This window comes from Nymphaea colorata, chromosome 10 (genome assembly GCF_008831285.2).
Source record: "Nymphaea colorata isolate Beijing-Zhang1983 chromosome 10, ASM883128v2, whole genome shotgun sequence".
Taxonomy (NCBI): Eukaryota; Viridiplantae; Streptophyta; class Magnoliopsida; order Nymphaeales; family Nymphaeaceae; genus Nymphaea; species Nymphaea colorata.
The window spans coordinates 6,079,224-6,100,418 of record NC_045147.1 but is presented as its reverse complement, the minus strand read 5'-3'; the positions used below and the strand labels follow the sequence as shown (position 1 = coordinate 6,100,418).

The window sequence follows — 21,195 nt, the reverse complement described above, 5'->3', positions numbered from 1 at the left end:
ATAATGTGAGGCACCTCACTACGATCTTTCAACAAATACACAAAGGTACATCTTGAATAATCATCTATAAAGGTTATAAAGTATTGAAAACCACCACGAGAATGAATGCCCGACGGCCCCCACACATCAGAATGAACCAAGGAGAAAGCTTTATTAGAACGACTATTTGAAATTGGATAAGAAGCTCTAACATGCTTCGCAAACTGACACACATCACATGATAACATGGAAATGTTTAAACTAGAACATAGTTCAGGGAACAAATGTTGCAAAATCCCAAATGGGAGATGACCAAGGCGTTCATGCCAAAACAAAAATAACTGACGACACTCTTCCTCCTTCTTCTCTGTTCTGCAGACTGCTGACATAAGAGCTGTGACAACGCGTATAGGAAGCCGATACAGCCCATCAGACACCAAACCAATCCCAATCCTCTTCCCTGTCACCAAGTCCTGCAAAACACAACGTTTTTCAGAAAATATAAGCTCACACTTCAGTTCCTTGGTAATCTTACTAACAGATAACAAATTTAAGGGAAGATGAGGAACATGTAAGGCATCATGAACTAAAAAATTATTTAACAAGGAAAGACTCCCTTTCCCTGCCACTGAAGTAAAGGAACCATCGGCAAGGGACACACGTTCCTTTCCCGAGGATAGCTTGTAGTCATGGAAAAGCTTGGGGTTGCCAGTCATGTGATGAGTGGCACCGCTGTCAACAATCCATTCACCCATAGAAGAAGTACCTTCTCCCCCTGAAACAGCCAATGCCTGATTGATCTTCACCTCATCTGGTGTATCTGCCTGACCAACATCAATCTTGCTCAAATATGCTCGTAGCTCACGAATCTGCTCTGCAGAAATAGAACCTTTCCCATCACTCAGACTTGTTGCAGACGATACAGGCTTCTTCCCACTCGAAGACCTCCCCCTACTATCCTTCTTCTCTGGATACAGGTCCCAACAAAAATCCCTAGTATGACCAAGTTTTTTGCAATGAGTACATTTTCGGGAAGAACGAGGAGTTCCAACAGGGGCACGGCTAACATAGGCAGACTGTTCTTCCCCCTTTCGTCCACTAGAGAGCAGCCTTCTCTGTTCTTCAGCTTCAACACGGGAATAGACATCTTCAATACTAAATGATTCGTCAGAGTTAAGAATCTGACCCCTTATATTTTCAAAGTCATCATTCAGTCCAGATAAGAAAAGGAATACCCTGTTTTCCCATTTATCAGTCATGTACTGCATCTGGTCGTGAGGACACCTCCATGGAATATCAGAGTGATAGTCAAGGTCCTCCCACTTAGATTTTAATGCTGCATAAAAGTCTGCAACCGAGAGAGCACCTTGTCGCAGGGAATACACATCCTTCATAAGTTGATACACACGAACTTTCCTTTTCTTTTGGCCATACATCTGCTCCAAAATAATCCACATATCCCTTGCAGTCTTCTTACGAAGAATGAGGGGTTGGATATCCGGGGACACTGAATTGACAATCCAGGTTTTGACCTGGTTGTCTTCAAGAAACCATGTATCCCAAGCCAGACTATCTGCAGCAGGTTCAACCTTTCTCCCATTCACATAGGCAATGCGTCCTCGCCCAGCAATCCCCATGGTAATCGCAGCAGACCATCGGGAATAGTTCTCCTTGGTAAGTTGAATGGTGGTAACCTGAACCGGTACATGATCAGTCCGCGCAGACACAACATCAGGCAGAGTAGTGTTGACTGAAGAAGAAGACGAGTCAGCCATGATCACGAGGTAGAAGTGGCTGCCAAAGAACACACACAGCAGCAACCGAGAGAAGAGGTGAGATGACGCAGTCGGGGATCAACGGCGGAAGTGGCGGGAGCTGCGGAAGCAGCAGGACGCGGCGGAAGCAGAGGGCCGCGCTTGGCAGCGCGCGCCGAGAAGAGGCGACGGCGTCGGACGTCGGCGTCGGTGGTCGGACGTCGGCGGCGGCGGAGGCGTCAGCAGAGACGTTGGCGTCGACAGTCACGACACCAGCGACGCAGCAGCGGTCACAGCCAGGGCAGCGGCGGCGCAGCAAGGGCAGCGGCGGCGCAGCAAGGGCAGCGGCGGCGCAGCAAGGGCAGCGGCGGCGGTGGTGGTAGCAACGGCGACGGTGGTAGCGGCGGCGGCAGTCAGGGTTGGAACTTCACAACCATAGAACAAAAAAACAGATTTTGTTTTCTCCAAGTCCGACGGCTCTGATACCATGTAGAAACAAAATGTGCACGAGAGAAGAAGAAAGCACACGGATGTAACGTGGAAAACCCTCGACTCGAGGGAAGAAAAACCACGGGTGAGGAGGTCTGGTGCCCACTAGCCTCCAGACACTCTCTCTCTTCAACACTTCATTAACTCAAAGATTAGGGTTTACAGAAGTATAAGTAGTCCTAATTAGGACAAACCGGATCGGGTACGGATCCGGACCCGAACAACAAAACCCGTCAACAAAACGGAAAACCAGAAACCTCAAGAAATTCACGATAAATCAAGTAATGCAGAAAATTCTCAAATTTGGAGCATAAACTCTAGTCACCTAAACCTAACTACTGACTAGAAAATTTGGCCAAACACAAACTATTAGTATGTGAAACCTTCTGCAAGTTTTTTGCTCTATTACAGAGATGGGTTCTGCCCAGTTTTGAAAACTGAAATAAACAAGGAATAAATTAACGAGTTTTGATGCCAAACAAAAGCTGGACTTGTCTCAACACACATCAATGATGCTGCCACACCTTGTTCCCATTCTCTCTAATTTCTGGTACTTTAGAAATCTTGGAATTTTTTTCTTCTTGTTCTACATTTCCAATAATTCCAATTCTTTTAAAAAACTGACATCAAAAAGTCCCATCAGCCATAGAAACAAAACTGGGGTATAAATTTGTTTTGCACTTAGTTGAATATGATTCATTCAAATCTTATGGAAGAAAACTCCAGAGTCTAAGAGCCAGGGAACTACACTTGAGATGTTGTCACTCCACTGGTGTTTGAAACTTTGAAGTACTCCGTTTGAGAGAAGGTTGAAGCCCTTCAACAAGTTGAGCATGTGACGTACTTCCAAATTTCCAACAGAGATGTTTCTTCTTTTTCTTGACAACTCCTGCCTTTTGCAAACTGTGTCAAATTTCCTCAATTTTAGGCATTTTGGCTTTGTGTACCTACGCTCATGTTATTGAAAACAAATGGATTTCTTGTTTGTTTTTTCACTATTCTTCCCAAAATAAAGAGGTCTATATGGTCTCATGGTTTCTTGGTTTGGGACCACTAAAATACACTCACATTGTCTTTACCATGTAAAAGTCTATTTTCATCCATAACAAGTTAGCTGAGTGTTTTGTTCTAAGTTGAGACACTTACCTTGTGAAGTGTAGTTGTGGAAATATCAAACTCCGGTCTTAATCCTGAGCTTTATGTCCATGCTCAAACTTCGCAAGTTATGCACATGTCGATACTGCTTAAGAGCCATGTTGCATGGACATGGATACAGCCTCGATGTCGGACAGGTACAAGTGTTAGATATGGTGAGCCTTAAAAATTGATACATGCACTCACACGTATACATATAAAATTATAGATACATATAGACAGATAGATAGATAGCGAGGAAAAAAGACAAACAACAATTTTTACAAACAAAAAATGACAGAATATTAATTTAAAATCTGTTGTATAGTTAACTATTTAATAGCTTTGTTTGTCTACAGTTGCAAATAAGTTTGTTTGCTCTAACTCAAAATATAACTAAATAAGTTTTTTTTTTGAAAAAATGGTTTTAATTTATAAAGGACAATAGGCCTCTATTTTTCCTTTCTAAAGGAGGATTAGTGTCATCCTTTAAGAAGAATATGAGAGAAAGAGAGGGGGAGAGAGAGAGAGAGAGAGAGAGAGAGAGAGAGAGAGAGAGACATGCATGCTCTTTTGGACACTTCATATTAAAAAAATGGAGTGTTGTGGGCATGTTGATGTGTGTTGGTGTTAGTGTTGGACATGGCTGGACACTGACGTGATGTTTTTCGAAGTGTCCATGCAACATAGCTTAAGAGCCATGAAGCAGTATGAAAAGCAGTTGAAGGGTATGAAAAGAAATGCACAAAATGGAAAATTGGTCATCCATTGAAATAGGATGACTAGTGCGTTTTATTGAATTGAAAACCCCATCAATCACATTTCACAACCACAACACATTTCTGGAAAATAAAGCAAAATAACAAAGATTCCCAAGAATGAAGAATATTTATACTCCTGACAAGTCGATTAACTAGTGATTGACCTATGTTGTTGAACCAGTGACTAGTTGCTTAGATTAGTAAGCTAGTTAGCCTAGTTGTTGCCCACCAACTAATCTCTGACAAATTAATCTCTGACAAAAACACACACACACACACACACATATGTAGTGTTCCATATATCACATCCATGTGACATAAGATAGGCTGTGATGTAGTTGCCAATCTATTTCCAGCCCTTTTGTCATACTCAATTTAATGCTTATGCAGCTAATGCTTGAAATTGGAGCTTAGTTATTCTTTTTTTTCATTTATGACCGATTGACCGTTTGATTGACTAAGTTGCCATGTGTTCCTGTCGAGCATGTATTTTTGGTATGCCTGTAAAAGTTATGATCATTGTAGCATTAGTATTAACTGATATGCTGGATATAAAGGTTATGGCAGGGAATATCGTGAAAGACTATTAAGATCTTGGGGCATAGTTGATGTTAGTGACTGCTGCAGTTGTGCAGAGTTTCTGGTATTGCTTGTCATTGACTTAGTTCATACTGCAAGGTTCCACAGGAAGGTAGTTAAAGGCAATGACGTGTATTTTTCTGGTTACATAGGTGGATACTGGCAGGGTAGATAGTAAACGTCTTTGCATATTTGGAAGGTCTGCGGGTGGTTACACAGCGCTGGCTTGTCTTGCTTTCAAACAGATATTCAAGGCTGGTGCTTCTCTTTTTGGTGTAAGTGACTTGGGTGTTTTTGATGACACAAATGCATAAATATGAATGGGCTTGTGCTTTTCAGCGTCTTAGTGCATCATGTTTGTGATTTGGCAGTGTCACTGCTATAATATCAGCAAATGTGGAGATATTTCCTAGTCAAACTCACGCTGCAAACCAGCTATAGCGTTTATTTCTGATTTTGCCAGAAAAACAAGCTAATGCACCTCTTGAGGTGGTGCCCTTCCTACTAATTTCAAGCATGCCATATTTTCAAACTGGTGCGAAAGTGTTCAATCAATGTTATTAAATGTGTGCAGAGATCAATATCAGTGAAGCAAAACATAAGTTCTGTTGAAATCAGAAAGTTTATTAGTTTTCTGATTATTTAAAAATTGGAGTCTTCTTTTGTCTTTTTACAACTTTATGAGTCCCCCTTATGTAACAGATCTAGACGTGCCCTAATCTCTCTTTAAGTAGAGACTAGGTCATGAAAATTGAAGGAAGTCTTTTCTGTCTCTCTCTCTCTCTCTCTCTCTCTCGTTCTTTGTCTTCCATCGTGTAACATGGTATCAGAGCTTTGTCTCCCTGGACCTGTCTGGCTGCAGACATAAGCAAAGATAAGATTTCTATTGGCTAGCTACACAATCTATACAAATATAAAACAAAATCATTGAGGCACATGTCATCGCTTCAAGAAGCCCTCCAATAGGCCTCCTAACCTCTTGACGTTGCCACCAAACGTCAAAATTCACTGTTTCGATCAATCCATCACAACCCAATTCTCATTTGCTTTCTTTAGTCGAGGCGTCAACCCCATCGTCATATCCAACTTACGTATGCTTTCCCCTCGGACTCCAAAATACACCCATTGACAAAAGCATGTGCCGCGTGCTCACTAAGACGGTTCTAAATCTTCCCCACAACCTCGCAATCTCTACCATGCTTCCCTATTGCTTCGAAAATCAACACCTCAAGCTTAACCATCGCTTCTCCAACATAATCATAAACTTTCCCCAAAAAGCCAAGTCGTTAACATGCCTCCCTAAATATCAAATTCTAACTTCTAGCATGCTCAAACAATAATTATACATGCTCCGAAGGAAAATATACAATAAAATAGGCTCAATTACGCCTTGCTCACCCCAAAACAAGAGTCTAGACTGCTGCAATCCTTCTGGCAGCCACCTCACGAGTCAAGTGTCTCCAAGCGGCTAAAATTTCTCACTGCCGCCTCCACTAATGCCTTAAAGTTGCTGCTATGAGGGGGAAGACAAGTCCCCAAGCTGAAAACCAACCAAACGGCAATCACTATGATGAGAATCAATGAAAAAATGTGCCTGGAGAGGTCTGCCTTGAGAAGGAGGCAGTCAGCTATGAGAAGTTGGTTCGGCTGAGGGAGGAGGGCCTAACGCAAGAGAGAAAGAGAGCAGAGAGTGTTCGGTTGAGGGTGCTGACAGTGAGGAGGGAGTGCAGGCAGAGAGAGAGTGAAAGAAAACGTGCGGGCAGGGGAAGGCGTCGACAGAGGGAGGCGGACAGAAGAGAGAGAGCGAGAGAGATGAGAGGGACGAGAGTGTGCAGAGAGGGAGAGCATCAACGAAAAAAAACAGGAGGGGAGAGGGAGGAATCGTGCGACAGAGGGTGCTGATGAAGAAGGGAGAGGCTGCGTAGGTGGGAGGAGGAGAAGAAGGACGAGGAAGGAGGAAGAGGCAGAGAGAAAATAGGGGCTTACCAGCGCCGCTGCCGCCGTCCTCGTCGCTGCTTTGCACCACCTCCGTCTTCTTCTTCTTCTCTGCGCTGGCACGAGAGACCTCCAGGAGAAAGACGAGGGAGACTAGGGAAAGGCGAGGGAGAAGAGCCCTCGCGTTGGGCTTCTTCACGCCAAATGGTTCGGGTCCGGGTCTGGGCCTGTTCCAACCCGACCTGCAAAAAGCCAAGCATTACAATGGTAGTATATGTGATGATATTATCTTGACAGGTGATTGTGATCAAGAAATCTCAGCTACAAAGGCATTCCTTCAAAAGCATTTTGTCACGAAAGATCTTGGTCACTTGCGATATTTTCTTGGGATTGAGGTTGTGCAAAACAAAGAAGGTGTAGTATTGTCTCAGAGGAAGTATGTCCTTGACCTACTCCAGATACAGGGATGTTAGGGACCAAGCCAGTTAATCTCCCTATGAATCCACGTCTTCATCTTTATGATACTCAATCAGATCTAGTAGATTCACAATCTTATAGGTCTCTCATTGGCAAACTTCTTTATGTTACTATAAGACCAGACATTAGCTTTGCTATTGGGAAATTAAGTCAGTTTATGGATAAACCTAGAAGAGTCCACTGAGATGCTGCGTTGATAGTGTTGAAATACCTAAAGTTATCTCCGAGCAGAGGCCTCTTCTTTAAGAAAGGTGAATCTTTTAGAAGTTGTAGCTTACAGTGATGCTGATTATGCAGTGTCTGTTGATGATAGAAAATCCAGCACTGGCTTCTGTATCTTTATTGGGGCAATCTCATATCATAGAAAAGTAACAAACAAAATGTAGTCTCTAGATCCAGTGTGGAATCTGAATATAGAGCAATCACTCAAACAGCTATTGAGATGACGTGGGTTAAATCTGTGCTAACAAATATGAATATTCATGTTCCTCTTCCTAGGAAAATGTACTGCGATAACAAGGCTGCTACTTATATTGCAAACAACCCAGTATTTCATGAAACTAAGCACATAGCGGTGGATTGTCATTATGTTGGGGATCTTATAAAAGAAGGTGTGGTGTCTACGGTTCATGTAGCTTCTGAAGATCGGGCAGTAGATATGTTTACGAAGGCTCTTCCAATTGGTGATTTCTCTTGATGTTGTGACAAGTTGAGCATGGTTGATATCTATGCTCCAGCTTGAGGGAGAGTGTTAAAATCAGAAAGTTTATTTTAAGTGTAGTAGTTTTATGATTATTTAAAAGTTGGAGTCTTCTTTTGTCTTTTTACAACTTTATGAGTCTCCCTTATGTAACAGCTCTAGACGTGCCCTAATCTCTCTTTAAGTAGAGACTAGGTCACGATAATTGGGAAATAGTCTTTTCCGTCTCTCTCTCTCTCTATATATATATATATATACATCTCCAACATTTTCCTTGGATAGCGTTTGATGGCTGGAAATATGTTTCCGGAAAGAAATTTCCAGAAATTTATTTCTGGAATTGGTGAATGGGAAATAAATTTTCATATTTCCAAAACTACGTTGTGTTTGTTAACTTGGAACTATTTTTCTGGAAACAAATTTCATCGTTTGATGGCAAGGGAGGAAGAATCGGTGGAAATGGTGGGTTGCACTAAAACCCTTTGTAGAGAAGGAGGAGGAAGAAGAAGATGTTGCTGGAGGAGGAAAAGGGGAGCGAGGGAGGAAGAAGGGAGGCAGAGGAAGAAGGGAAGGAGCGAGGAGGAAGAAGGGAGGCGGAGGAAGAAGGGAAGGAGGAAGACGGGAGGCGGAGGAAGAAGGGAATGAGGAAAAAGGGAGCGAGGGAGGAAGAAGGGAAGGAGGGAGGAGGAAGAAGAAGATGTGGCTAGACGAAGACGATGGGTTTCTGGCGATGATGTTCTTCAAGTTGCCGTCCTCCGATTGTCCTCCAGTCCCCGCATTCCGGCGAGATATCAGAAACGCCCAAATCGGTAAGCAGGGGGATCCGAGCGAAGACTAACCTTCCCTCCCTCCTTCTTCCTCCTCCCTCCTTCCCTTCTTCCTCCTCCTCCCTTCTTCCTCCTTCCTCTTTCCCTTTTTCCTCTGCTTCCCTTCTTCCTCCCTCGCTCCCTTCTTCCTCCTCCCTCTTTCCCTTTTTCCTCTGCCTCCCTTCTTCCTCCCTTGCCCCCTTCTTCCTCACTCCTTCCCTTCTTCCTCCTGTCTTCCTCCTCCCTCCTGCCCTTCTTCCTCCTCCCTCCTTCCCTTCTTCCTCAGCGTCCCTTCTTCTTCCCCTCGCTTTCTTCTTCCTCCGCCTCCTTCCCTTCTTCCTCCTCCCTCCTTGCCTTCTTTCTCTGCGTCCCTTCTTCCTCCTAATGGTCAAAAAAAAAATTCCGGAAAAATGTTTCCACCCCTCTGGCTGGAAACATTTTTCTAGAAATATATTTCTGTTTCCACCTTTAACGGTAAAAAAAAAATTTTGTGTTTGATAAATCGAAAAAATTTTAAAAATTTGAAACATATTTCCTGTGCTACAAGAAAATTCCGACCCATCAAACGCTACCTTGAGATACCTTAGTATCCTTTTAACTGCATTCATATGTGTGTCCCTCGGTGCATGCATATCTTGAGACACTTGATTTACCGCATAGGTAATATCAGGTCTGGTAAATGTTAAATATTGCAAAGCACCAACAATGCTGCGATATTTGGTGGGGTCTTCATATGTTTCTCCATCATTTATACTCATCCTTTGGTTCAGAACACTCGGTGTTTCAGCAGGCTTACAATCCATCATGCATGTTCTATCCAATAGGTCAAGAGTATATTTTTGTTGCGTCAAGGTAAGATGATCTCCTTGCCTATCAATTTCAACCCCAAGGAAATATCACAGGCTTGCAAGGTCTTTCATCTTAAAGTTTCTCATTAACAGACCCTTTATCTCATTAAAATGTTTTTCCAAGTTCCCTGTAATGATGATGTCGGCAACATATATAAGGAGGGTAATAACATTTTCTTTCTTGAAAATAAAAAGGGAATGGTCGAGAGGACTGTTTTGAAATCCATATTCCTTTATTTTGTTTGAAAAACTATCAAACCATGACCGTGATGCTTGTCTTAAGTCCATATAGGGATTTTTTCAGTTTGCAAACCCATTCGCTAGAGTCCTTTTCAACAAAACCAAGAGGTTGCTCCATGAAAACTTCTTCCTTCAAGTCACCATGAAGGAAAACATTTTTAACGTCTAATTGATTTAGCTTCCACCCATAATCAACAACAAGGGATATAATCACGCGAATGGTTCCCATTTTGATTACGGGTCTGAACGTCTCATTACAATCATGCCCAAATTGTTGAGTAAATCCTTTTGCTACCAACCTTGCTTTGTGTCTTTCTATGTTGCTCAGGTTTGTATTTGATTTTGTATACCCACTTGGAGCCCACTATGTTTTTTCGTGTGGCCTTGGAACGATCTCCCATGTTCATATTCATGCAAGGCATCCATTTCTTCTCTCATAAACTTTCTCCAATGATGTGATTTTGATGCTTGATCAAATGAAGTAGGTTCTTCCTCCTTGCCAACTTTTGCCATGAATAACTGAAAATCAAGTGAGAAAGAATCATAGCTAACCCACCTGTGAATAGGATGGCGAATGCGTTGGGATCTTCTAAGGTGGGGCATGTTGTCTTCTTCACTGTGTGCATTCCTGTCCCTTAGTCGTCGATTGTAGATAAGACCCGAATATCAATGTGAATTGTTTCTATGTTCTTCATTATTACTTTTGTGATCACTTGATGACTGTATTGGATCCTCTTGATTTTCACTTTGGGGCACATCAGACGACTGTATTGATCTCTCTCGATCTTCACCCTGAGGCACATCATTTTCTAAAATAGGATTTGCATTGAATAATTGTGTACTGGTCCAGGGATCATAAGATTCAATAGTCATAGGCATTTCATTAGTATCGTCAAAATTATGCTCATCAAAAGTAACATTTCTTGAAGTCTTGATACGTTTAGTTGTTGGATCATAGCATCAAAAACCTTTATATTCATCAGCATATCAAACGAATCTACACTGAATAGCTTTGTCTTGAAACTTGTTCCTCAAGGCAGCATCAACATGAACATAGCTAGCATGCACAACAAAAAACCTTCAATTTCTTATAATCAGGTTGTTTGCCTAAGAGTGTGAAATATGACGATTTAGACATCAAGAGTGTCATAGGCAAACAATTTATAATGTATACAGCTGTATAGAAGGCTTCAATCCATAAGGAAATGGGCACATTAGTATCGTGCATCATGCTCATGGCGCTTTCAACTATATGTCGATGTTTGCACTCAACTACACCATTTTGTTGTGGTGTGTAAGGGCAAGTGATTTGTCTAGTTATTCCTTTTTCACGTAGAAATTCAATAAAATCAAGTGAGGAATATTCTCCCCCACCATCACATTGAAAATGCACCACATTGTATGAAAATTTGGTTTGAATCATGACATAGAAGTTTCGAAATATGTGAAGTACTTTTGATTTGTGTTTCATGAAGTAAATCCAAGTGAATCGTGAGTAAGAGTTAATGAATAAGACATAATATCGTGAACCAGACATGGAATCAATAGGGGCTGGCCCCTAAACATCAGAAAAAGTAATTTCAAAGGGTTTGGAAGCCTTTTGATTTATATTATGGAAAGGTAAAACATGACTCTTACAAAGTTCATAGCTTGAACATTTTTTGACACTTGAAGTAAGAGGTAAGCTTGATCTTGGAAGGAGACTATCTGTGACAAGTTTTTTCAATAAAGTGTCGACAATAGTGTCCCAGTCAATTATGCCACAGATCAGATTCCAACAATTGGTTAGAGCCCCTTACTTTTGATTGGAAATGGCAAGGACTTGGTGATGCATTATGAGAAAGAGAAAATGTCTTCAATTTTATACCAAAGGTGGACGAATCTTTGGGTAGACATTCCTTGAGGACATACATATTCCCTTGGCGCTGCCGTTTAGCGAACATTTTCTTCGTTTGGAGGTTCTTGACATAGGCAGAAGAATGTGTGAATTCAATAGAAGAGTTTGTATCATCAATGAGTTTAGAAATGGATATGATATTCTTTTTTATATTGGGAGCAAGAACAACATTGGACAATGATAGAGAGGAAGATGACAAAGGAATATGTGCATTTCCAATATGTGTAATGGGATGAAATTTTCCATCACATGTTATAATGCAATTTCTACCATAATGAGGGGATAAGTTAGTCAATTTACGTGCACTTCCTGTCACATGAGTGGCTGCACCTGAATCCAAGAACTATTCTCCCTGATCATTTTGCTTTATAGTCATCTTGGAGAATGCAGCCATCAATAGTTGTTACATATCTTCGGCGGTGGATTTAGAATTTTGTTCTCCTTGTTTGTCCTCCTACTTAGATTTTAATACTGGGTAGAAATCTGCGACCGAGAGATCCCCTTGTCGCAGAGCATACATGTCCTTCATTAGTTGATATACACGAACTTTTCTTTTCTTTTGACCATACATCTGCTCCAAAATAATCCACATATCCCTCGCAGTCTTCTTACGAAGAATGAGGGGTTGAATATCTGAAGACACTGAATTAACAATTCAAGTTTTTACCTGGTTGTCCTCAAGAAACCATGTATCCCAAGCCATACTATCCACAGCAGCCATACTATCCACAGCAGGTTCGACCTTTCTCCCATTCACATAGGCAATTCGTCCTCGACCAGCAATCCCCGTAGTAATTGCAGCGGACCATCGTAGATAATTCTCCTTGGTAAGCCGAATGGTGGTAACTTGAACAGGTACATTATCAGTTCTTACGGTCCCAACATCAGGCTGATCGGTACGGACTGTGGAGGAGGAAGACGAGGCGGCCATGATCACCAACTACAAACTGCTGACTATCAGAGACACAGCAGCGGCAACCCCTGAGAATAGCACACCTTAGAGTCACCGATAGCAAGGATCAAGTCAGGCGGCTCAGAGGGCACCAGTAGATGATGCAGAGACGTTGGGATCTAGTCGGACAGCGCCCGAGCCTGGTCGGGCGACGCTGAAACGATCAGCGGCGCTGGAAAAAAAAAAACGATGGCGTTGGAGCAAAACGACTACACAACTAGGGCACGGGCGGCAAAGGGCAGCGGCGGAGGAGCAGCGACGATGGATGGCAGCAGCGGAGGGGCAGAGGGCAGTGGCAGATACGGGCGACGCAGAGGGTCTCAGGCGATGCAGTCGGGCTGCGGCGGCGGGAGCAGTGGCGGCAGCAGCAGGTGGTTCAGGGTTGGAACATCACAATCCTAAAAAATTTTTTCCAAGCTCACTAGCTCTGATACCATGTAGAAATAATAGACGCACAAGAACCAAAGATAGAACACAGATGTAATGTGGACAACCATCAACTAGAGGGAAAAAAACCACGGGTAAGGAGGTCTGGTGCCCATTAGCCACCAGACTCTCTCTCTCTTAGAAACTCATTAACACACAAGATTAGGGTTTACAATGGTATAAGTATGCCCAAACTAGGACCCAATGGATCAGGTCCAGACCCGGACCCATACATCAAGATCCGTCAACAGGCCTCATAGTCAGTTCCATAATAATTTCAATTCACCATCTTTGTACCTTGCTTCCCATGTTTAAATGGTTACTTGTGTGATTGCTTTTTGTTTTGTTTGGCATGGATCTGTAGGTTGCAGACCTGACATTGCTCAAAGATGAAACTCACAAATTCGAGTCACATTACATAGAAACTCTTGTAGGTGTGTATGCCTGTGCTTTAAAATTAATTTAAAAGTTTGTTCATGTGTAATTCCTCTTTTGATGATTCCAGGAGACGACAAATCCTTTATTGAGAGGTCACCTATCAACAATGTTGATAAATTCTCATGTCCTGTAATACTATTTCAGGGATTAGATGACAAGGTATGACATGCATAAACCTCTTCTATAATTCTGCAAGTGCATATTTCATCAAACTAGATACTAAATTCAGCTTTTCTTCTAGATTTCATCTAAGTCACATAGGTGCAGGTGTGGGTTTGCAGAAAATTTTGGGTGCGATGTACATGAGAAATCCCCAAAGACACACAAACACACACACATCTAATCCCAGAATAGGGCTTCTTCCTCCCAGAGGTAAGACAGTCTCAAAGCTGCCATAAGCCCTGTTCTGGTCTACCGACCTTTTTTATAGAGGTTACTTGGTCAGTCCAATGGAACCGACTCGGGATCCCATATTCGGTATCTAACAATACTCTCCCCCTTCAAGAAAACACCTTGTCCTCAAAGTGTGAGCCTGGAAAGTTTAGAAAATTATCCTTGTTGAAACAGTAGAAACACGAGAAATAAAGATCAAACACAGATGTAACATGGAAAACCCTCAACGAGAGGGAGAAAAACCACGGGTGAGGAGGTCCGGTGCCCACTAGCCGCCAGACGCTCTCTCATAAAACTTCATTAACACTCAAGGTTAGGGTTTACAATGATATAAGTAGTCCCCAAACCAGAGCTCACTGGATCGGGACCAGACCCAAACCCGAATACAGAAAACCTTCAACAGTCCTCAAGGTGTAAGCATCGAAGGTGGTTGCAGTCATAGTCAACTCCTCTGTGAGTCCGTTGATGGCTATGCCACACAGACTCTTCAAAGAAGGGGCCACACCCGTGTCGACACGATGTTGGTGCTGGTGCTGGTGCTGGTGCAGCTCTGACACATACCCCAACAGCGTCCTTTCTTATGCAAGTTCAAAATATTTTCCAGTCCTTTTTTTTTCTTCTCCCTATCCCTTCCTTTTTGTATGTATATTCTTAACTAATTGTCATTCTTATTTTAGGTTCTTTAAAATCACAAATGGTTCTTCCATGTCCATAACTAAATCTGGTTCAATTACTCTCAATTCTTGTCATGTGGGTAAATTATATTGTCACACCCCAACCATTTTGACCCTCAAATAACCTTTTTTTTTTTATCAAAACATTGAGGTGCGACGACACAACAATTCAAAAGAAAATGAGCCATGTAATTCAAAACAATGGAGCAAACTTTCCATTATATAATCAATTTCGTTCTTACAAAATTACGCCACATTTCTCAATAACGCATATGACAAAAATGCCCCAAAACCATGACATTGATGCCAACAAAGACAAGACATCAATAAGACCAAAAAAAGATGCGCCGGCGCTATAATTGACCCAAAACCTCCCCAGTAGGATGTGAGTTCAACCATTTGATCAACCTGCTACCCCGGGTCCGCCAAAACCTAAAAAATAAAAACAACAGAAAGCTTAGCTTTCATAGTATGGCAACAAGCCAGATAAATCCTTAACCCTCTAAGGTAAGGGCTCAAATATGAGATAATCACAATTATAAAAACAAATCACCATCATGTCGTGATAGGACATAGTCATATGACTTGACAAGAAGGCCCCTCACATTTACCACAACATGTAAAGACCACTTAATGGCCACGATAGCACATTCACAAATCACATGTAACTGATGCATAAACATATCATTCTCATTCACTTCATTCACATTTTTTTCATTTACATTAACTTTAGTGAATTGATAGTTCTTGTGGGTGCAAACACAGGCACGTGCACACCGCACACCGCTGGTGGCCTACAGCCGGGAGACAACCCCCGTTGTGGCCCAAAACAATATGGATCCATTCACACTGCAGCGGTAGAGCACTCATCCATGGATGTGTGAATTCCAAGGAGAGATACTCAGCCTTCCCTAGGACATCCAATTTGGGAAGGCGGGAGCCCAACGCTCCAAGCACATCACTCAACAATACCCTGGGACCTTGCACCGCCTGCGCTCCGAACAGGCGAGACCAGTGGCGAAGGTGGGACAACTCCCAAACACATTGCCACAACCCACTAGCCTCTCATCTCTTATTATTTCTTACTTATCATTATGAAAGCACATTCACAAAATGACTAGCTAGCTCATGAGGTTGGTTCACCTCACGAGTGCACTCATACCTCCAATTGCCTCCACACGAGGGCTACACACATAGTTAACATTCTTAACTAGTCATCATAACAATACGGGTATATCTACCCTTCAATTTCATTCAATGGCATTATTGCCCATGGCAATGCATATACGACATACCACAACATTCACATTAATCAAATATATCAATCACATTTTTCAAAACTTAGTCAAACCATTGAAAGTAGTCTCGATCCGCGATTGGCTTGTAGCTGTTCTATGCAGTTACATTCTAGGATACTTTCTAATGCACAAGCGGGGTCGAGGAGTTACTCGACTCGATACCCCACCTCATCTGTGCTAAGCAGTTGTCATTTCTAGCATGCAAATGCAATTGCGTAATGATTTTTAAAACAAAACTTATCACATAAGCATTCAATTTTCGTGCATACATTATTCAATCACATCACAATCATTCACTCACATCGCACTCATCGCTAATATGCATTCCAAATCATTGAATCATGAGTCTAGCATGCTCAAATAATAATTATACATGCACTAACAGTAAATTTTATATAATTTAAGCTCGATTAGGCCTTGCTCACCCCAATCTTAGTGTCCAGTCTGCTACAATGTTCCCGGGAGCCACCTCAAATGTTCAATTGATTCCCAAACGGCTAAAATTAACTGTTGCCGTCACCACTCAAGCCTTCAACTCGCTGGTATGAGGGGAATGATGCGTCCCCAAGTTGCAATCCAATCCAACAGCCACAAAAGAGTCAAAATTGACGAAAAGGGAGTTCAAGAGAAGGGTCTATCTATCATTAGAAGGAGGCAGTCGTCTGCGAGGGATTGGTTCCGTTGAGGGAGGCAGGGATCAACGAGGGAGAGGGAAGTTGAAAACGAGAGAGAGCACGAGAGATGTGAGTGGGAGGAGGCTGGCGGTGAGGAGAGGGTGTCACACCCTAACCTTTTGACCCTCAAAGAAATTTTTTTTTTCCTAAACATAAAGCATTGAGGTGCGACTACACAACAATTCAAAAAGGAGGGAGCCATGTCATTCGAAACTGTTAGAATATGTTGCTGTGGGAACCGGATCCATTCCTGGACCCGGTTCTATGGGGCGCGGGTACCGAGGCGGGCTCGGTACCCTAGGCGGCTTCTCCTCTCTCCCTCTTTATATTGTCACTTGTGTTTAGTGTTGAATTAAGTGAAATATAATTTTCTCTCTCCTAGGGTTGCGGTGTGCCCCTAGGTCAGAGCCTCCCCGTGGTTTTTCACCTCTTTGTGAGGTTTTCCACGTAGATTGTGTGTTCGTTCTCCACTCTCTCTCTTTGTGGTTCGTGTTTCTACATGGTATCAGAGCCAGCGGAGTTGGAGAAGCGTTTTTTCCGAGGATCGTCAAGTTTTTTCGTCGCCCGACGCCGTTGAAGTTCCGGCGCCGCTGCTGCCCGTGTGACGTCGCCCTGCTCTGCCGCCGCTGTCCTTTGTTCCGCCGCCGCCGTCCTCTGTTCCGGCGTCGCTGCTGCCCTTGTGACGTCGCCCTGCTCTGCCGCCGCCGTCCTCTGTTACGCCTCTGCGGTCCTCCGTTCGCCCCGTTCTTTGTTTCTGCCACCGTGGGTAGAAACAAGAAGCACATCGCTGCCGCCGTCGCCGCTGCCTCCTTCCCGTCGCCGTTGCCTCATTCCCGCTGCTGTGCCTCTTGTTGCTGTGTGCTTGTTTGTGATGGCAGAAGCGATGGGGACTCAAAAAGATGCCGTTCTTGACACGGGCAGCGCCTCCAAGATTGAGAACGTGCCGATCCAGGTCACCTCCATCCGTCTGACCAAGGACAATTACCTATCTTGGTCTGCCGCTCTCGAGATTGGGATTACTAGCCGTGGGCGTCTCTCTTACATCACTGGCGACAAACCTGCGCCCATCAAATCTGATCCTCAATGGGCGACGTGGGCGTTGGAGGACAGCCAAGTGAAGGTGTGGATTATCAGCTCCGTGTCATCCGATATCCAGCCCCTCATTCTGCGGAAGCCGACCTCTTTTGATATGTGGACTGTGCTTGCAAAGATGTATGGTCGCAAGAAGAGACATTTGCGCACCTATCAGGTTAAACGCAGTATTTACTCTCTGACACAGGGTGATTTGTCTGTTGCTGCCTTCTATGCTGCCCTGAAGACCAAATGGGAGGAGCTAGATTATCATGTGACTGATGAGTGGACATGCGGTTCAGATCATTCCCTCTACTGGGAAAAGGAATGGATGGACCGTACGTTTCTGTTTCTGGGAGGCCTGCGGGATGAATTTGAGTCTATTCGTAGCCAGATTCTTAATGGTGATGAGATTCCGGGGATAGAGGAAGTATATGCTCGTGTTGAGTCTGAAGAACAACGTCGCCAGGTGATGCATCTTGACACCGGTCATGGCCCTTCTGCCTTTGTCAGCCGTGCCTCAGGGACTGGGCAGCGTCCTGCCCGACATTGCACTCATTGCCACAAGTTGGGGCATTCGGTGGATTTCTGTTGGGATCTTCATCCCGAGAAGAGACTGGTCAGAGGTCGTCCTCCCTCTGGCAAGCGCAGCCCTTCTGTGTCTGATTCCAGTCAGAGCAATTCTTCTAGTGGTGCAAAGTCCAAGTTGTCCCCTGCTCAACTCAAGGAGCTACAGGCATACATCAGCCGTCTATCTACTACCCCTGAGGAGTCCTCCACGTCTGAAGGGGCTCAGCTAGCCCAAGCTCTCGTTGCCTCGACTGATCAAGGTAACCCTTCTCTTGGTGATTGGATTGTTGATAGTGGAGCCACTCACCACATGACAGGGGACTCTAAACTCTTTCAAGAATATCAACTTTCCTCTGGCAAGCAACGCGTGTCTATGGCAGATGGGTCTTCTATCTCTGTGGCTGGGAAAGGGAGCTTGTCCCTGTTGAACAAATACCGTCTCCACAATGCCCTGCATGTTCCAAATATTCCTGTGAACTTACTCTCTGTCAGCAGTATTACTAAAGAATTAAACTGTAATCTGATTTTCTCTGCTGATCATTGTTCCCTGCAGGACTTGGTGACGGGGAAGAAGATTGGGATTGGTTCGGTTACTGATGGGCTCTACAGGCTGCCGGTACAAGTTGCTTCAGCATTGATTTCTGCCACGAGTGGTCACTTGTCTGGTGTGAACGATAGATCTACTGTTCTGCGATGGCACGAGCGTCTTGGACATCTACCCTTCCAGTTAATAAAGAAGTTGTTTCCTCATTTGTTTGCTTCTGTCTCAATTGACTCCTTCGCTTGTGAAGTGTGTCAATTGGCTAAACATGTCAGGGCTTCGTACCCTATTTCTTTGAATAAAACCACTCATCCGTTTGCCTTAGTTCATTCCGATGTTTGGGGTCCTTCTGGAGTACCCACGTGTGGTGGTTGTCACTATTTTTTGACGCTTATTGATGATTACTCTAGATGTACGTTCGTGTACTTGTTGCGAGACCGTAGTGAGGTTCCAGCAGTTGTGAAAAACTTTGTTGCCTTTGTTGAGACTCAATTCCATACTACTGTTCAAGCTTTCCGTACGGATAATGCAAGGGAATATGTCTCCCAATCCCTTGATGAATTCTTGAAAGGCAAGGGTATTGTTCATGAAACCTCTTGTAGTTATACCCCTCCTCAAAATGGTATAGCTGAACGTAAAAATCGTCATCTATTGAATGTTACCCGGGCCATTATGTTCCAACGTCATGTCCCGAAGCGGTATTGGGGTGATGCACTTCTCACTAGTGCACATCTCATTAACCGTATGCCTACTAGGGTATTGGATGGTCAGTCTCCTTATTCTACCCTGTGGCCCACTCAGAATCCGTGGCCTCTTACTCCTCGTGTCTTTGGGTGCAGTTGTTTTGTGCATAATCATAGTCCTACTCTCAAAAAACTTGATCCCCGGTCTATTAAAGGAGTTTTCTTGGGGTACTCTTCCACTCAGAAGGGGTATAAATGTGTGGATCCCACTACTTCCAAAGTGTATGTTTCGAGGGATGTCACATTTCATGAACATGAGTCGTATTTTTCGGTGAATCCTCTTCAGGGGGAGTGTCTTGGGAACAAAGGGGAAGAGTATTCCTCTAATCAGCTAATTCAGTTTATGGAGTTTTTGGATTACAAGGTTAGTCCCAGTGTGATTGACACGGTCACGGTCAGTAATGAGAAGGGCAGCCATATGGAAGGGGTCACGGTGGATGCTCAGCCCATTGTTGCCCGGGATCACTTGTTTGGCCAGGTTTATGTCAGAAAGGAGAAAGCTACAGTGGAAGATGTTGGTGATGAGGATAGAACCAATCCCAATGCTGTGATCTCCCCGGATGACCCAAGTCCATCGAATGAAGAGCTCCCCATTGCTGTGCGCAAAGGCACCAGGTCATGTACTTCTCACCCTATTCAGAGATTTGTTTCTTATGCTAAGCTCAGTACAAATTACAAATGTTTTATCACAACCTTATCCAAAGTTGTTATTCCCAGGTCGGTGGATGATGCTAAGGATGATCCCAAGTGGTTACATGCTATGACAGAGGAGATGGGTGCGTTAGCTAAGAACAAAACATGGGAAGTTGTTGATATCCCTAAAGGGACACACTTAGTTGGCTCTAAGTGGGTTTACAACGTGAAGTACAAACCTGATGGCACTGTAGATCGATATAAAGCTCGTTTGGTTGCAAAGGGGTTCAGCCAAAAGTATGGGATCGACTATCTTGAGACCTTTGCCCCTGTTGCAAAGTTGAAGACCGTGAGGGTTATTCTTGCTCTTGCTGTGCACAGGAAGTGGCGCATGGACCAGCTTGATGTTAAAAATGCGTTCTTGAACGGCCATCTGGAGGAAGAAGTCTATATGAGCATGCCTCCCGGGTATGTTCAAGAGGGAAAATGTTGTCACCTCAAGAAAGCTTTGTATGGCTTGAAGCAGTCGCCTAGAGCTTGGTTTGAGAGACTAAGGATCGTTATGAAGTCTACTGGGTACAAGCAAGGAAATGGAGATCATACCCTATTCATAAAGCAGAGAGGTGGTCTGGTGAGTCTTCTCCTTGTCTACGTTGATGATATGATTGTCACTGGCAGTGACGAAGAAGAAAACAGAAAGATGAAGGAGAGATTAGCTAAAGAATTCGACCTCAAGGATCTGGGTAAGCTGAGATACTTTCTGGGGATAGAGATTGCTCGATCAGAGACAGGGCTGGTTATGAATCAAAGGAAGTACACTCTTGACTTACTAAAGGAGACAGGCAAACTTGGTTGTAGGCCCTATCTTACTCCTATAGAGTCGGGAACTAAGATAAGTATCAAGACGGGCACTATTCTGGATGAGGAAGGAAAAGGGCGATATCAGAGGCTAGTAGGTAAGCTTATCTATCTTACTCTAACTCGCCCTGATATCACGTATGCGGTAAATGTGCTAAGTCAATTTATGCATGCTCCCACGGATTGTCATTGGAAGAGTGCAGAAAGAGTGTTGGGATATCTAAAGAATGACCCAGGAAAAGGACTGCTGTATGCTCGACAAGACAAACTTACTATTGAGGGCTACTCAGATGCAGATTGGGCAGGTTGCACTGACACAAGGAGG

General features: G+C 43.6%; 2 protein-coding genes across 5 annotated transcripts in view; one reads left to right on the top strand and one right to left on the bottom strand.

Annotated features, from left to right (window-relative positions):
• Positions 1-21,195, top strand: part of LOC116262241 (uncharacterized) — a 94,285-nt gene that overhangs the window by 59,272 nt on the left and 13,818 nt on the right. For 3 of the 4 annotated variants that reach the window (XM_050079880.1, XM_050079881.1, XM_050079882.1), the window contains 4 exons: positions 4,675-4,760; positions 4,849-4,971; positions 13,342-13,411; positions 13,483-13,574. In XM_050079880.1, coding sequence (XP_049935837.1) covers positions 4,675-4,760; positions 4,849-4,971; positions 13,342-13,411; positions 13,483-13,574 — 371 coding nt within the window. The remainder of the gene's footprint in view (positions 1-4,674; positions 4,761-4,848; positions 4,972-13,341; positions 13,412-13,482; positions 13,575-21,195) is intronic. The other variant, XM_050079883.1, reaches the window with a different exon arrangement.
• Positions 333-1,872, bottom strand: LOC126410427 (uncharacterized). The gene is made up of 2 exons (XM_050079884.1): positions 746-1,872; positions 333-452 (listed from the first exon to the last, which is right to left on the bottom strand). Exons 1-2 carry the CDS (start codon positions 1,752-1,754, stop codon positions 409-411), a joined length of 1,053 nt encoding a protein of 350 aa, XP_049935841.1. The 5' UTR covers positions 1,755-1,872; the 3' UTR covers positions 333-408.